The sequence below is a fragment of the Nerophis ophidion genome, linkage group LG25 (assembly GCF_033978795.1).
Source record: "Nerophis ophidion isolate RoL-2023_Sa linkage group LG25, RoL_Noph_v1.0, whole genome shotgun sequence".
Lineage (NCBI taxonomy): Eukaryota > Metazoa > Chordata > Actinopteri > Syngnathiformes > Syngnathidae > Nerophis > Nerophis ophidion.
Window position 1 is genome coordinate 35,294,612 of NC_084635.1, and position 18,730 is coordinate 35,313,341.

Consider the following 18,730-nt stretch of genomic DNA (forward strand, 5'->3'; position numbering starts at 1 on the left):
TTAAAGCGACACAGTATCACTGCTCGTGTTAAAGCGACACAGTATCACTCCCCGTGTTAAAGCGACACAGTATCACTGCTCGTGTTAAAGCGACACAGTATCACTCCTCGTGTTAAAGCGACACAGTATCACTGCTCGTGTTAAAGCGACACAGTATCACTCCTCGTGTTAAAGCGACACAGTATCACTCCTCGTGTTAAAGCGACACAGTATCACTCCTCGTGTTAAAGCGACACAGTATCACTGCTCGTGTTAAAGCGACACAGTATCACTGCTCGTGTTAAAGCGACACAGTATCACTGCTCGTGTTAAAGCGACACAGTATCACTCCTCGTGTTAAAGCGACACAGTATCACTCCGTGTTAAAGCGACACAGTATCACTCCTCGTGTTAAAGCGACACAGTATCACTCCCCGTGTTAAAGCGACACAGTATCACTGCTCGTGTTAAAGCGACACAGTATCACTCCTCGTGTTAAAGCGACACAGTATCACTCCTCGTGTTAAAGCGACACAGTATCACTGCCCGTGTTAAAGCGACACAGTATCACTGCTCGTGTTAAAGCGACACAGTATCACTGCTCGTGTTAAAGCGACACAGTATCACTGCTCGTGTTAAAGCGACACAGTATCACTGCTCGTGTTAAAGCGACACAGTATCACTCTCGTGTTAAAGCGACACAGTATCACTGCTCGTGTTAAAGCGACACAGTATCACTGCTCGTGTTAAAGCGACACAGTAGTATCACTGCTCGTGTTAAAGCGACACAGTATCACTGCTCGTGTTAAAGCGACACAGTATCACTGCTCGTGTTAAAGCGACACAGTATCACTCCTCGTGTTAAAGCGACACAGTATCACTCCTCGTGTTAAAGCGACACAGTATCACTGCTCGTGTTAAAGCGACACAGTATCACTCCCCGTGTTAAAGCGACACAGTATCACTCCCCGTGTTAAAGCGACACAGTATCACTGCTCGTGTTAAAGCGACACAGTATCACTGCTCGTGTTAAAGCGACACAGTATCACTCCTCGTGTCCCAGAAGGTGTCGACACTTCCAGCCATCACTCATACCTTGAAAAGAGGATTTTCCTCCTCCATGGAACTCTTTATTTTGCTCTCCACTAGATTGTAGCGTGCAGACAAAAGAACACAAACTAACGAACATTACAGAACACAACACATGATTTCAAACAAAATCTAAAAAAGGAAGCAACTTTCTGGCTTGAAACAAGAGAAAACTGGAAAATGAGCCCAAAAAAGTGTCAATCTTTGACCAATCAGGTCGCTCCTTTCAACATTGGCTGTTTTCTACAGTTTGGTTTATGTAGCACCTAGCAAATAAAGACTTTCTATTGCTTATGATCGTCCTGAGGCAGGCGGGTCTCACTCCTTTTTATTGGGGGCCACTTCGCAATTATGGCCGCTTTTAACAGTAAATATGTACATGAATATCAAGTCATATTTAGCCTCGTTACACAACTGGCAGAGGCAACCGGCCACAATAAAATGACCTGGCAGACCGCGCGAAATGATGTTATGGGCCACTTTAAAAAGAAGTGGTGGTCCATGATAAAATTATGAGGTGGGCCATGTTAAAATAATGTTGAGGACCATTATTAAAAGTATGTAGTGGACAACAGGAAGTGATGCGGCAGGCCACATAAAATGATGTGGGGGGGTCACATTAGCATGATGAGGTGGACCACATTAAATTTCGTGGTAGGCCTCATAAAATGATGTCACGGTCCACATAAAAAGATGTAATGGTCCACAATAAAATCATGTGGCACGCCACCATAGAATGATTAGACAGTCCACCATAAAATAATGTGGTGGGCAACATTTGAATGATTTGGCAGACCACATAAAATTATGTTGCAGGTCACAATAAAATAAGGTGGTTGGTCACATTAGGATGATGAGGCGGGCCACATAAATGATGAGGCGGGTCACATTAGGATGCTGTGGTGGGCCACATAAATGATGAGTCAGGCCAATATAAAATGGTATGGCAAACCACGTTAAAATGACTTGGCGGGCCACATTAGAAGGATGCGGACAGCCACATAAATGACACGACGGGCCACAATTAAATGGTATGGTGGGCCACCTTAAGAATAATGTGGTGGGCCACTTAAAATGATGCAGCAGTCCACTTTAAAATGACGCAGTGGGCATTATGTGGCAGACCAAAATAAAAAGGTATGGCGGGCCAAGTAAAATGATGCAGCAGGCCACAATAAAATTATGTGGCTGGCCACAATAAAATGATGCAGCAGGCCACAATAAATGATGTGGCGGGCCACATAAAATGATGCAGCAGTCCACTTTAAAATGACGCAGTGGGCATTATGTGGCAGACCAAAATAAAAAGGTATGGCGGGCCAAGTAAAATGATGCAGCAGGCGACGATAAAATGACGTGGCGGGCCAGGTAAAATGAGGCAGCAGGCCACAATAAAATGATGTGGCGGGCCACCTAAAATGATGCAGCAGGCCACTTTAAAATGACGCAGTGGGCATTATGTGGCAGACCAAAATAAAAAGGTATGGCGTGCCAAGTAAAATGATGCAGCAGGCCACAATAAAATGATGTGGCTGGCCACAATAAAATGATGCAGCAGGCCACAATAAATGATGTGGCGGGCAACAATAAAATGATGCAGCAGGCCACAATAAATGATGTGGCGGGCCACATAAAATGATGCAGCAGGCCACAATAAATGATGTGGCGGGCCACATAAGAATGACGCAGTGGGCATTATGTGGCAGACAAAAATAAAAAGGTATGGCGTGCCAAGTAAAATGATGCAGCAGGCCAAAATAAAATGATGTGGCGGGCCACGTAAAATGATGCAGCAGGCCACATTAGAATGAGGCAGCGGGCTACAATATAAAAAGGACGTGATAGACCACATAAGATGACGTGGCGGGCCACAATAAAATGAAGTGGCGGGCCCTGAGTCTGCCAGGTGTGCCATGAGGATGCAGCAGAAGAGCAGGTTGTTACTACACACCTTTGGATATTGTCAGGTAGTTTTCTAAAGCACTGCCATTATTTACAGTCAGTAGCTTGCTTGGTTTTGACATGCGGTGATCTTCCTCCTCCTCTGTGCTTCTTCCATGAAGCGGCCTTTGCTGGACTGGACTGCGGTGAGCGAGGAGCAGGATTAAGGTGTGTGGTGGACACTCTCAGTCTCTGTGTGCTAACAAGGTTTCTTCTCTCCTAACTTCAGGGCATCTGGTGCCCAGGAGCAGCAGGCCCCGTCTGACTGGAAGGACTGATGATGATGCTGACCTGGAGTCACGGCGGAGACAAGGAACAGTTCTGATGGGAGTGAAGATGCTGACCTGGAGTCACGGCGGAGACAAGGAACAGTTCTGATGAGAGTGAAGATGCCCCTTCTGGACTGACCTGGAGTCACGGCGGAGACAAGGAACAGTTCTGATGGGAGTGAAGATGCTGACCTGGAGTCACGGCGGAGACAAGGAACAGTTCTGATGGGAGTGAAGATGCCCCTTCTGGACTGACCTGGAGTCACGGCGGAGACAAGGAACCGGGCCGCCCACTGACAGTCTGAGCAGTCTCCTGGAAAACACCGGACTCCAGTCTCCACGGTCACTGGTTGGAGTCCAGCAGGGGGCAGGAGTGAGAGCGGATGTCGTTGTGCTTGTGCAGGGCCTGGTCCAGGTCCAAGGTCAGTCCGTTCACAGAGACCACCATACAGCCGCTGTAGTACGCCGACACCGGGGTGGCGGCCAGCGGAACTTCTGAGGGCAGAAAGGACACGAGCGGGAAGTGAAGCATCATGGGAAGACAACACAGCGGCGTTAGACCAGCCACAGGGCTGATACTGATACCGATTATTAGTAGGCAAGGAGGTTGATAACAGATATTCATTTGCAGTAAAAGTTATTTAAACTAAAAATGTTTAAATGTGCCTTTTTTTTTCTTCCATCACAATAACCATCTACTCGATTTTCTACTCACGTAGATTATAGTTGAGGCCTTTTTCAAAATGACCAACATCATTTCTTCCTGAGTGTTACAGAAAGTATGAGAATGTGTGAGCTGCTGCCTGCTCTTCTTCACTTATATAATCATCTCCAATTTGTCAAAATATTAACACAAATTTGGAGTTTTGGCCCACGAGCCGTGATCACCGTGGTAGCAGAAAAACACAACGGGAAGGACAAAAACTGGATACCCCGATTAAAATTGGGAGGTTTTGACCCAGTAAGCAGAGACGTACTGTAGGCAACCAACACTGCAGGAGGGAGAGAAAAGGGGGGGCGTGGCCACGTGAGCGCTGCGGTGAAAGCAGCGGAGCAGGGTTCTCACAAGAACCCAAATAAATGTGTTGTTTTTTTTTAAAGGAACTTTTCTCAAGTAGGGCATGTGCTTGAGCAGTGGTGATGACTATCTACTTCAAAAACTATGTATTAATACTAAATACTGGTAATACTGTAAATACATACAGTATATACATACACACAAACATATATACATACATACATATATACACACATACATATGTATGTATATAGAAACACACATATACATATGTATGTATATATATATATATATATATATATATATATATATATATATATATATATATATATACACACACACATATATATATATATACATACATATATACACATATACATATGTATGGATATATATACACACACATATATATATATATATTTTAGAAGAATGCATCAAATGATTATATATATATATATATATATATATATATATATATATATATATATATATATATATATATATATACACAAACATGTATATCTGCTGATTTAGTTCTGATGTACTTGTTCAACAGCTGTTTGTGAATTAAATTACATTTATATAGCGCTTTTCTCAAGAGACTCAAAAAGCTTTACATTTGTGCATGTTTAAATGATACTTTGATAACAGCAACATGTCAGTAAGACACACACGCACATTAAAGCAACTACTGTGTGAAACCCAGTAAATATATTATAAAGTTTTTTAAAATTCATTAAAAGATCCTTTAAAAAAACAATCTCAGCAACATTGCAAACTTTCCTCCCCAAAAGAGCGGAATAACATAACCACTTGACTACCACAAACATAACCACTTGACTACCACAAACATAACCACTTGACTACCAAAAACATAACCACTTGACTACCAAAAACATAACCACTTGACTACCACAAACATAACCACTTGACTACCACAAACATAACCACTTGACTACCACAAACATAACCACTTGACTACCACAAACATAACCACTTGACTACCACAAACATAACCACTTGACTACCAAAAACATAACCACTTGACTACCAAAAACATAACCACTTGACTACCACAAACATAACCACTTGACTACCACAAACATAACCACTTGACTACCACAAACATAAATAAATAATAATAAATGAGTTGTACTTGTATAGCGCTTTTCTACCTTCAAGGTACTCAAAGCGCTTTGACACTACTTCCACATTCACACACACATTCACACACTGATGGAGGGAGCTGCCATGCAAGGCGCCAACCAGCACCCATCAGGAGCAAGGGTGAAGTGTCTTGCTCAGGACACAACGGACGTGACGAGGTTGGTACTAGGTGGGATTTGAACCAGGGACCCTCGGGTTGCGCACGGCCACTCTTCCACTGCGCCACGCCGTCCCTAACCACTTGACTACCACAAACATAACCACTTGACTACCACAAACATAACCACTTGACTACCACAAACATAACCACTAGACTACCATAAACATAACCACTAGACTACCACAAACATAACCACTAGACTACCACAAACATAACCACTTGACTACCACAAACATAACCACTAGACTACCACAAACATAACCACTAGACTACCACAAACATAACCACTAGACTACCACAAACATAACCACTAGACTACCACAAACATAACCACTAGACTACCACAGACATAACCACTAGACTACCACAAACATAACCACTTGACTACCACAAACATAACCACTTGACTACCACAAACATAACCACTTGACTACCACAAACATAACCACTTGACTACCACAAACATAACCACTTGACTACCACAAACATAACCACTTGACTACCACAAACATAACCACTTGACTACCACAAACATAACCACTTGACTACCACAAACATAACCACTTGACTACCACAAACATAACCACTTGACTACCACAAACATAACCACTTGACTACCACAAACATAACCACTTGACTACCACAAACATAACCACTTGACTACCACAAACATAACCACTTGACTACCACAAACATAACCACTTGACTACTACAAACATAACCACTTGACTACCACAAAGTGCACGACTGAGTCATGACACACATGACTCCAAATGAATTGATTCATATGGAAATTGCAAATTTGATTTGTTTTCGGTTCTAAATCGATTCAGAATTTTTGAGAATCAAACACCAAAAAAGGTTTTATACAAATAGTTGTTTTTATTTTTGGATTGAAACAAACTATTATTGATATCATTATCAATATTGAATTAACAATTGTTTGCTTTTCCATTTTCTAAGTAATGTGTTTATATGGTTAGTCTTCTCAATTGCTTTGTATATTTATATCCTAAATAATGTAAGGCTGGATTGTGATGGAGTAGCTCTATTTTTTTTAATTAGATTGATTAATATTCTGTGATTTTTGTAAATAAAATAATTGTATATATATCACTACTGTACAAAAGTTTGGGTCACATTGAAATGTCCTTATTTTTGAAGGAAAAGCACTGTACTTTTCAATGAAGATAACTTTAAACTAGTCTTAACTTTAAAGAAATACACTCTACACATTGCTAATGTGGTAGATGACTATTCTAGCTGCAAATGTCTGGTTTTTGGTGCAATATCTACATCGGTGTATAGAGGCCCATTTGCAGCAACTATCACTCCAGTGTTCTAATGGTACAATGTGTTTGCTCATCAGTTCAGAAGGCTAATTAATGATTAGAAAACCCTTGTGCAATCATGTTCGCACATCTGAAAACAGTTTAGCTCGTTACAGAAGCTACAAAACTGACCTTCCTTTGAGCAGATTGAGTTTCTGGAGCATCACATTTGTGGGGTCAATTAAAATGCTCATAATGGCCCAAAAAAGAGAACTTTCATCTGAAACTCGACCGTCTATTCTTGTTCTTAGAAAAGAAGGCTATTCCATGTGAGAAATTGCTAAGAAATTTAAGATTTCCTACAACGGTGTGTACTACTCCCTTCAGAGGACAGCACAAACAGGCTCTAACTAGAGTAGAAAAAGAAGTGGGAGGCCGCGTTGCACAACTGAGCAAGAAGATAATTATATTAGAGTCTCTAGTTTGAGAAACAGAGGCCCCACAGGTCCCCAACTGGCATCTTCATTAAATAGTACCCACAAAACACCAGTGTCAACATCTACAGGGCTTTAGGGCAGAGTGGCAAAGAAAAAGCCATATCTGAGACTGGCCAATAAAAGAAAAGGATTAAGATGGGCAAAAGAACACGGACATTGGACATTGGAAGACTGGAAAAAAGTGTTGTGGACGGATGAATCCAAGTTTGAGGTGTTTGGATCACAAAGAAGAAGGTTTGTGAGACGCAGAAGAACTGAAAAGATGCTGGAAGAATGCCTGACGCCATCTGTTAAGCATGCTGGAGGTAATGTGAGGGTCTGGGGTTGCTTTGGTGCTGGTAAGGTGGGAGATTTGTACAAGATAAAAGGGATTCTGAATAAGGAATTCTATAACTCCATTTTGCAACGCCATGCCATACCCAGTGGACAGCGCTTGATTGGAGCCAATTTCATCCTACAACAAGACAATGACCCAAAACACACCTCCAAATTGTGCAAGAACTATTTAGAGAAGAAGCAGACAGCTGGTATTCTATCGCTAATGGAGTGGCCAGACCAGTCACCAGATCTGAACCCCAGTGAGCTGTTGTGGGAGCAGCTTGACCGTATGATAGGCAAGAAGTGACCATCCAACTTGTGGGAGCTGCTTCTAGAAGCATGGGGTGCAATTTCTCCAGATTACCTCAACAAATTAACAGCTAGAATGCCAAAGGTCTGCAATGCTGTAATTGCTGCAAATGAAGGATTCTTTGACGAAAGCAAAGTTTGATGTAAAAAAAATCTTATTTCAAATACAAATCATTATTTCTAACCTTGTCAATGTCTTGACTCTATTTTCTATTCATTTCACAACGTATGCTGGTAAATAACTGTGACTTTTCATGGAAAACACAACATTTGTTCTGGTGACCCCAAAATTTTGAACGGTAGTATATATATATATATATATTTTTATTTTTTTTTTATCTATGTTTTTTTGTAACCTCTTATGAAAACAATTTATGATAATTTATATACCAAATGATATATTACCAGAATCATATTGAATCCAGAATGGATTCTGAATCGAATCGTCACACCAAGAATTAGAATCAACTCATGAGTGTCCCAAATACGTAACACTATTGACCCTTGATAATCCACTGACAATGAATTAAGGATAAGTGCTATCAGATCTACAATGGAAATGACTTCAAGATGAGAGTAGTAAATGTGCAGTCTATTGGGTAGAAGACTAAATATCAGCCCCAACATAGCTTGGCTGTGCTAAGCTAGCTGCTAGGCCAGAGCTGGGCAAATATTGTGACTCGGGGGCCACTTTGAGAGAGAAAAAATGTCTGTGGGGGCCAATGTGTATGTGTGTATAAATGATATATACCCTATTTTTCAGATTATAAATCGCTCCGGAGTATAAATCGCACCGGCCGAAAATGCATGATAAAGAAGGAAAAAAACATATAAGTCGCACTGGAGTATAAGTCGCATTTTTGGGGGAAATTTATTAGATAAAATCGAACAAGAACAGACATTTGAAAGGCAATTTCAAATAAATAAAGAATAGTGAAGAACAGGCTGAATAAGTGTAGGTTATATGTGGCTTAAATAAGCAACTGCTATGTTAAGCTAACATATTATGGTAAGAGTCATTCAAATAACTATAACATATAGAACATGCTATACCTTTACCAAACTATCTCTCACTCCTAATCCATAAATCTTCTTCCTGGATGCGGCTTCTAAACAACTCTTCCTCTTGTCCTTTTCTGCTGCATATTTCACTACGTCCAGCTTGTCATCTGCACTACAAGATCTCCTTTCCAACCAGGAAATGATCCATTTTAATAGCTACGGCAGTAGCATATAGCATATAGCAGTTAGCATCCCATGACCCACAATGCACTTCTGCCATGACCCCCCCCCACACAATTCTTATTGGTTGACGTGTGTGTGACCGTTGCTGACATTTTCTTCCTCTCTTCCGCGAATGAATTAAATAATATTATTTGATATTTTACGGTAATGTGTTAATAATTTCACACATAAGTCGCTCCGGAGTATAAGTCGCACCCCCGGCCAAACTATGGAAAAAACTGCGACTTATAGTCGTAAAAATAGGGTAGACTTAGCTGAGTATGTATAATCTGCTGTACTGTATGTGTGTTTGGGCCCCTTTTTTTCAGGAACATTAATACCAAAAGTCAGACCACCGCTAAAAAATAGAATGGAATTTTACAGTTTTTTTACTGAATGGGACACCCAAAATGTACATTAAAATAAAGAAAGTGGGATTTACAATATTATCTATGAACAATAAAACACTGAATATTAACAACATATAAACGTCGCTCCTCTTTTACTTTTCAAACCTGCAACAAAAATGTAATAAACCCCTGTAATATGATATATTATCACTTTTATGCAAAAATGTGTTGTACAAATCTGCTTCTGCATCTGTTCCTGACACATGTGTCTCGGGCTGGCTGCTCTGAAAAACAAACCGCGCCCACTCCGCTTTGTTCCTGGACTCAGCTGCTGTGACGTACATTACCGTAATAACTCCTCAAAAGCGCAGATTTCAACCATTGAAATTTAAGACTTACGGTAACTGAAGTACTCACTTGTGGATTGAAAATCACCTCGGGCTGTATGTGGCCCGTATTTTGCCCAGGCCTGGAGAGGGAGGGGCCTGTGATGTGCTTAAAAAGTGGGGAGTTGCAAACCAACATGGCAGACATGTGCTCACCAGGGAGACCTCCTACGAAGGTGCTGGAAGGAGACAAAAGGTCCACTTCGGCATCTTCACTGCGCCCGGGTTCCCCGTCCACCAGCAACTGTGTGCGGTTGCCTGAGATCTTCAGGTGGATTTCATGACTCTCGCCGTCGCAGAGGGGCGCCGGGGAGCTGGCGATGATGGCGTCACCCGCCGACACCAGAACAAACTGGAAAGACAGACTTTTAGACTTGGGAAGACTGCGTTTGGAAGCGTGCAGAGAGCACTGGGCTTACGTCTCTCCAGTCATCAGTGGCAGGATGGTGGTCAGCCAGGGCGATGGACAGTGGGACTGTGTCTTGGTGGACCAGAGCAAAGAGAACCCCCATGGCAGATGTTGGATACAAGGTCAAATGGACACTCAGGTTCTGGGAATCTGAAGACAAGACATCTTAGTGACTACATTGACCCAAATATAAAAACACACGCACACGTTCTTGTATTTGTTAGCTTCTTGAGAACTCACAAAAATGCCTCCCTCTTTAGGACCAGCCTTTCTAGATATGTAAAGATTTGTATTTACAACATGAATACTAAGTACATACTGTGCAAATATAAAAAGCTTGTTGTGAAAAATGAGCTGCAATTTCACAGGAAAAACTTGGCAGCATTTTAATAAAAGTCGTAATTTGTCAGTCGACATTTTACAAGAAAATCTGGACATTTGTGCCATGTAAAGATAAAAGGTGGAATTTTACTCAATAACAGTCGCAATTTTAAAAGAAAAGCTTAACATTTTGGCAATTTTATGAAAAGAATCGTAGTTTTACTCGACAAAATTCCCAGTTTTATAGGAAAACTTTTAAATTTGGGAAATATTATAATTTTACTCAAAATATGTCACTATTTTACAAGAACAAAACAATTGGCGATGTTGTGACAAAAGTCAGAATTTTGTATGACATATGTCACCATTTTGCATTAAAAAGTAATAATTTTACTATAAAATATTGCAGAAACAGAAGGAATATGAGAAATTGTTCCCAACTTTATAAGAAAAGTCGACATATTGTGAGAAAAAGGCAAGCTTTTAGTTAATTTAAAACAAAATTGTAATTGTTTTACTTCAAGTTATTACAGTATGTCTCTATATACATATTTATTTTATTTGTTGTATTATTTTGGCCTCACGGTGGCAGAGGGGTTAGTGCGTCTGCCTTACAATACGAAGGTCCTGCAGTCCTGGGTTCAAATCCAGGCTCGGGATCTTTCTGTGTGGAGTTTGCATGCTCTCCCCGTGAATGCGTGGGTTCTACTCCGGCTTCCTCCAAAGACATGCACCTGGGGATAGGCCCCTCCCACCTCCAAAGACATGCACCTGGGGATAAGTTGATTGGCAACACTAAATGGTCCCTAGTGTGTGAATGTTGTCTGTCTATCTGTGTTGGCCCTGCGATGATATCGCGACTTGTCCAGGGTGTACCCCGCCTTCCGCCCGATTGTAGCTGAGATAGGCGCCAGCGCCCCCCGCAACCCCGAAAGGGAATAAGCGGTAGAAAATGGATGGATTATTTTGGCCAAAGGGGGCGCATTACAATTTCTTACACACACATATTATTTCTTATGTTGACCAGAGGGGGAGCACTTCTAAAACTGACACAGTCAACCTGAAAAATCCTTCCTTTTTGGGACCACCCTCATTTTGATAGATTTCACCAAATGAAACATTCTCTATTAGATGCAATGGTTTTCCGTATTGGGACCAGGATTTAGGTCCTAACTTGTTCACCGCTCCTCATATGGAAGCTACTTTTCCTTGTTGGTCTCTCAAGAAGGGTGGAAATACAAGGACACACACACACAGACACACACACACGCACAGACACGCACACGCACACACTAGGCACCATAGCTGATGTTGTAGAAAGCGAAGCCCCTGCCAGGATAATACGCTCCAGGGTTCTCGGTGCTGAAACACTGGATGTTCTCGTTGGTGGTGATGCTTTCTTGCATGGAGCGGTCTCCGGTCAACCAGCGCCACTCCTTCATGCAGCCGTCCAAACGGGGGTTCACCTTTAAACAGCAGCAGAGGTTTCAGATGAACAGGTGGAACATTACAAAAACTAACTAGAAAATGCAATTTCAACAGAAATTGCTCTTGAAGGATGCACATTCAGACTGAAATGCTAACAGTTAGCACGAGATAAGGTCAAGTAGAATAAAATACCACTTTTCTGTGCATATCTGCAAAATGAGCTAACATGCTAACATTAGCATGCATAGTTACAAAATGATGTGTCTTTATGCACATGGAAAATATAGAAATTTTATTTTGAAAAGTGAAATGGTTTAAAAGGGATACAAAATGTGGGTGGAGAAGGCGGATTAAATATATTTTATATGAATTTAAATATTTTATGCATATTTTATGATAAATATTATATAATTATATATACACATACAATTCATATATACAATATACATATATCATATAAATATTAAAAAACATGAAATTGGTTGAAAAGGGATGAAAATTGTGGGAGCGGGTGGATTAAATATTTTTACATGAAAATATTTTATACATATTTTTATAATAAATATTATATAAATATTTAATATATACACACATTTAATATATATAGTATAAATATATTCAAATTATATACAATATAATTATTAATACTACAATTTACACATACATATATATTCACATACATACAGTATATACATATATTTACACATATACACGCATTTATATCTACACATACATACATGTATATATAAAAATACATTTTATATATATATATATATATATATATATATATGCACGCACGCACACACACACACACATATATATACACAAATATACAGTATATATATATATATATTGTGTATGTATGTATATACTGTATATATATATACACACACACATGTATACATATACACACATATATATATATTTTTATATTATGAGTTGTATACATTTTATATAAATATATTAATTATATATTATATATACACAGAATTAATACATACCGTATACATATATAGTCTAAATATTAATAAATATGTTAAATATTACCATTTACCAAATATTACAAAGATGAATGTAATAAAATCTACAGTAATATTTGGATGACTTTACCAGCATTGACATGATTTGAAGTAAAGAGGCTGACCTTGCTGACGAGGCTGCTCTCCTTGAAGGGGACTCCTCCCACAGTCAGGTTGAGCTCATGCATGTCCTTCTTTAAGGTGAACAGGTCACCGTTTACTGCAATCTTCATCACGGCCTCCCTGTCGATCTTAATGACCAGACTCCGCCCCTGCTCCTCCACCGAAATCTGTCCAGAAGACAAGAAATAGGTCAGGTTGTTGAAGAGGTGTGACGCCACAAAAGAGATGAGAACTTGTAATAATGGCCAACCTTCCTCCACTGGCCGTCGTTGACGACAGGTCCGCTGCTGGTGACCCTGCTGACCGAGCCGTACTTCAGCTGCAGCTCCAGCTTCCCATGATGCATTGCGAGCACTATCCAGGAGCTGTTCAAGTGACCGCCGGCAAAGAAGATCACGCCCTCCGGGTCGAAAGTGCGGAAATCGAACTCTGCGGAAAATCTGAAAGGAAGGAGGACAAGTGAGGAATGTGTGTGCTAGCTAGGGCTGGGATATAGCCAGGAAATGTTATATAGGTCGATATTCATAACTCTGGATATTTTTTATGACCTATAGAAAACAAGGACCAGGAGAAAAACATACTTTATTAAGTGTAAACATTTTTTTTTTCAAATGTAAGCTGTTAAATGTCTGCTAATAAGGCAGAAAGGAAAGGAAATGTCATGGAAAACAGTCAAAGTCAACACAACTCTAAAATTGTAAAATCACATTGAACACTTAATAAAATGAAAGGGGCAAAGATAAGGAATATGTAAGCAATGCTTAATAAATTGTAACAAAATTGTGCAGAATGTGAAAATGTAAACAGAGAAACCTGAGAATGTGCTCTAAAGGGTGAGCGTGGCTATATACTGTATATTATATATATATATATATATATATATATGTATATATATATATATATATATGTATATATATATATACATATATACATATATATATATATATATGTATATATATATAAAATATTCCCTGCGATGAGGTGGCGACCAATCTACTAATAAAAGTCTCAATCAATCAATCAATCAAAAAAGCACTTTATATGTAGAATGGTTTTGTCAAGAAACCATTCTGAGCCTTGTCTTATTTAATTTTTAGTTTATATATGTTGACCACATTAACCCTGGCAATGGACCCTGTGTGTATATATGTATGTTATGCCATTGTTTACAAATTTGGTACATAAATAACCAAAATATTTATATTTTGTTGTTTTCTTACTGTACTGAAAGTGAACCGAACCCTGACCTCTAAACCGAGGTACATACCGAACCGAAATGTTTGTATATATATATATATATATACATATATATATATATATATCTGTGTGTATATGTGTACTGTAAATATATGTGTATATATATATATATATATATATATATATATATATATATATATGTGTGTGTGTGTATATATATATATATATATATATATATATATATGTATATATATATAATATGTGTGTACACCCGCGCGCACACACACACACACACGTACACACACACACACATGTTGGGTCCAATTATGCAAATGAATACAGGATCATTTCCTCCAGCACAGTGGTGATTGTTGTAGATGTGTTGATTAAAGTGGTTTCAAAATGTAAGAGACAGTGTTTGCAAAAACAGTTGGTTCTTGAAAAGGAAACGCACGTAGGAAAATGGCAAAGAAGACTTCCTCACCCGGTGTGAATCCTTCGGCGGAAGCGCAGCTTCATGACGGGCAAGCCACTGAACATGCTGCCCAGGTAGAGGGAGCGAGAGTTCCTCTTCAGGGCCGGTGTGATGCAGGGAGTTACAGCCTGCAGGGACACAAATGTCACAAGTTGGAACTTGCATCTTACAAAACATTTCCCTCAATATAGCTGAGTGAGCTGCATTTCACCTTACAGCTGCGGAGGTCCTGGCCCAGCTTCAGACCGTGGCGACCGTCACAGAAACAGCGGAAACTACCCGGCGTGTTGAAACACTCCTGGGCGCACACGTCTGCCTCACACTCGTCAACATCTGAGGACAAAACCATTACACGCCAAACTAAGCGCAGGATTTCATTCCAACATGAACTCTAAGAGGACCTAAAACCATGAGAACTGGTTTCCTGTCAGCTAGTGGAGGAATGTAAACAGCACTCAAGTCAAGAGGGATTTGACCTTAATTGGGCCGTTATCTTCTCATGCATGACCTTACATGGACACAAAACTGAATAATTCTCAGAGGAGAGACACAGTAGTGAAGTCAAGTCTGGTTTATAAACACTTGTGCATTATTTTTACATTTTGCTTTCTTTCTTTCTTCAGTTAGCTCGTTTATTACAGTTTGGTTGCTACTCTTGATCAAACAGCTTTAAACGATGCCAAAGCCTCAATTCATGAGGATCATACATTTGGCCCAGGATGGGATGAAGTCTCTAGGTAGTGGTTGTGTTGTAGTGGCCGGGTGACAAGCAGAACAATGACCCTTGGAAGATCCTCCAGGCTACCAGTGACTACTCTAATCTAAAAGGGCTGTGAACTTTTGGGTAGCAAAGGTAACCAAACAATTCAGAATCAATACAAGATACTAAATCAATACTTTTTCCAATTGGATGCCAGTTCTATGATTAACCACATACATACATAAATGATAAAAATAGCTCTGATACAGTTCTATATTTCGTGAAAGAAAACTGGTTTTGTTTTATAAAAATGTCGCTGGATGGATGGGGATTTTTTCAAAATCCATTAAGACTCGTTACATATAACAATCGTGATACAAAATAAAAATAAAAAATTGACACCCATAATAAACTACATTCAAGTCTACTTTTATTGGGGTGAAACAAATGTAGATGTGACTATATTGGTGTTATTTTTGTTAAAAAAAAATAAAAAATCGAAGTTGGTGAACAGTTTTTATGCTTGAACTATAAAAAAATTATAAAATAATTATTTAAAAGTAATCCTACTTTGTGGAAATCAGTCTGCCAGGGCCAGGCCTGGATCAATTACGATAACCAAGAGATGAGTGTTCTGTGGAAAAAATAGTCAAAGATCATACGTTTCAAAGCGCTCTGGCTTTTTTAGAAATCTTCTGCAAAAAGTTTAGTCTCTCCGAGGTTTTGAACTGAAGTCGAGGGATAGTCTAGATTTTTGGCCGGTAAATACCTCCAAAATGTAAAATATACTATTAGCTTTAATGTCATTGGGTTTTGGTCAAGTACAGAATTGACCAACCAAATATAAAAGCTATCACGCCATACGGGAATTTTTTAATTTCCTATAAGAAATAAAGCTGAATGGACGACAGATGACAAACACTTGAAAAGGTTTTCTCACAATGTTCTCGCAGTCCTTTGCTGACGCCACAAAACAACACAGCTGCATCCACTCCCACTCAGGTTCAAGCTGCTCATCGGTCAGGACTCATCAAACTGTGTGTGTGTGTGTGTGTGTGTGTGTGTGTGTGTGTGTGTGTGTGTGTGTGTGTGTGTGTGTGTGTGTGTGTGTGTGTGCGTGTGCGTGTCATGCTTACCGACACAGCTCTTGCTGTCCTCCTGGTAGACGTAGCCGAGCTCGCACAGACATTGGTGTCCTCCCTGGTTGTTGTGACAGCGAGCCGAGCCACAGACGTTCAGGCCTTCACACTCGTCCAGGTCTACAGAGGACAGGTACGCACGCAGCTTGGTCTCAGAAACAATCAAGTCCTCGTGTTTTATGAGCAAGGGCGGCAGGGGATATTAAAATGGGTCAACAAACATGTGAGGAGTGATGGCAAACATTACTTTTGTCCAGGACCACAATTCCAGACGTGTGTAAGAATGCAGCAATTGATTATTTTCGTGATTGAGTAATCTATCGACTAATTTGTTCGATTTATGGAGTAATTGGATAAACATGCGTACTTTATGGAAGATAGTTGAAATAAATAAAAAATGTTGTACTTGCCATCAATTTTAATTTATCTTCTTTGACCGTCTTTTACCTTCCACCGTATGCTAATTTTTACCTTTTATTTACCTTCTATTAATGTTTTTTTACCTTCTTTTTAACCTATATTCTTTTTGACCTTTTATTTACCTTCTATTTCACTTCTTTTACCTATTATTTACCAGCTATATTCCCTATTTTACCTTTTATTTACCTAGTATATTACCTTTTAATTTTTATTTACCTTCTGTTTACCTTTTATGACAGACTTTTACCTTGTTACCTTCTATATTTTTACTTTAACATTGCATTCAACTTTTTTTGTTTTATTTACCTTATTTTACCTTTAAATTCCTTTTTTTACCTTCGATTTACCTTCTACAAAACTTTCTCTTTATTTACCCTCTTTCCCCTTTTATATACATTTTTTTACCTTTTATTTACATTGGTTTGACCTTTTACATGTTATCTATGTTGTTTAACCCCTTACTTACATGTTTTCCCTTTTATGTACTCCTTTTACTTTCTATGTTCCTTCCTTTCTTTCCTTGTATTATACACCTTCTTCCCTCTTTTTTTTAACTTACTTTACCCTTTATTTACTGTATATACTCTTTTACCTTTATTGACTTTCTATTTAACTTAGTTTCCCTTTTATTTCCATTGTTTCCCTGCTATGACTGACTTGAACCTTGATTTATTTTTGTACTTTCTATATTTCTTCTTTCACCTACGATTAAACTTTTGTTTTATTTACCTTCAAATTATTAATATTACCTTCTGATGACTTGTTATATAACTTTATTTACCTTCCCAGTTAACTTATTTTACCTTTTATTTATTTTCTAATTATTTACTTCTTTTATTTAGCTTTTATATAAATGTTTTAAAATTTGATATATATTTCTTTTACCTTCTTTTGCATTTTATCTATGTTCCTCAACCATATACTTACATGTTTCACCTTCTTTTACCTTTTATTTACTGGTTTTACCTTTTGTTTCTTTCCTCCACCTTTTATTTGCATTCTTTTAACTTTTATTTACCTCATTTAAACTTTTTTCCATTTATTTTACCTTGAATTACGTCTATTACCTACTGTTTAGCTTCTTTAACTATTACTATCTTTGACCTTCTATTCAATTTGTTTTACCTAGTTTTCTGCAATACAGATTTTGTGCATTTTCAATAGTTTCACACAAAAGATTAATGAAAGCAACAAAATCCGTGTCTAACTGAATGAATGGCTGAAGCGTGTGTGCACGTGTTGCTGCTCACCGTTGCACATGTGGCGCCCGACCAGCATGTAACCATGGCGACAGGAGCAGTGGTAACTTCCCAGCGTGTTGTGGCACTCATGGTCACATCCTCCGTTCCTCTTGCTGCACTCATCAACATCTGTCAAGGCAGGGTGTGGTTGTTGGGAGTGGAGTGCATGCAAATGCAGGAAAATGATATATTTAATCATTTGTTGCCAACTTGAGTTCACAAGATCAAATTCCTCTCCATCCTCAGTTGGAAACTTCAGTCTACTGCGGTATTATTGGTA

At 39.0% G+C, this 18,730-nt stretch overlaps 1 protein-coding gene across 8 annotated transcripts in view; it reads right to left on the minus strand.

The window, feature by feature from the left end:
- Positions 1-1,075: 1,075 nt before the first annotated feature.
- The window catches only part of gas6 (growth arrest-specific 6), a 37,560-nt gene continuing 19,905 nt past the window's right edge, over positions 1,076-18,730 (minus strand). The window contains exons 6-17 of one of the 8 annotated variants that reach the window (XR_009804308.1): positions 18,460-18,579; positions 16,787-16,909; positions 15,162-15,283; positions 14,960-15,078; positions 13,529-13,718; positions 13,281-13,445; positions 12,009-12,174; positions 10,398-10,537; positions 10,135-10,330; positions 3,471-3,773; positions 3,354-3,417; positions 1,076-3,300 (exon numbers count right to left, since the gene is read on the minus strand). Coding sequence is in view for 1 of the 8 variants with exons in the window: in XM_061887560.1 (XP_061743544.1) it covers positions 3,622-3,773; positions 10,135-10,330; positions 10,398-10,537; positions 12,009-12,174; positions 13,281-13,445; positions 13,529-13,718; positions 14,960-15,078; positions 15,162-15,283; positions 16,787-16,909; positions 18,460-18,579 (1,493 nt within the window). In the remaining 7 variants the exon portion in view is untranslated. Of the gene's footprint in view, positions 3,774-10,134; positions 10,331-10,397; positions 10,538-12,008; positions 12,175-13,280; positions 13,446-13,528; positions 13,719-14,959; positions 15,079-15,161; positions 15,284-16,786; positions 16,910-18,459; positions 18,580-18,730 lie in introns of all 8 variants that reach the window. The other 7 variants (XR_009804310.1, XR_009804309.1, XR_009804304.1 and 4 more) reach the window with 7 other exon arrangements.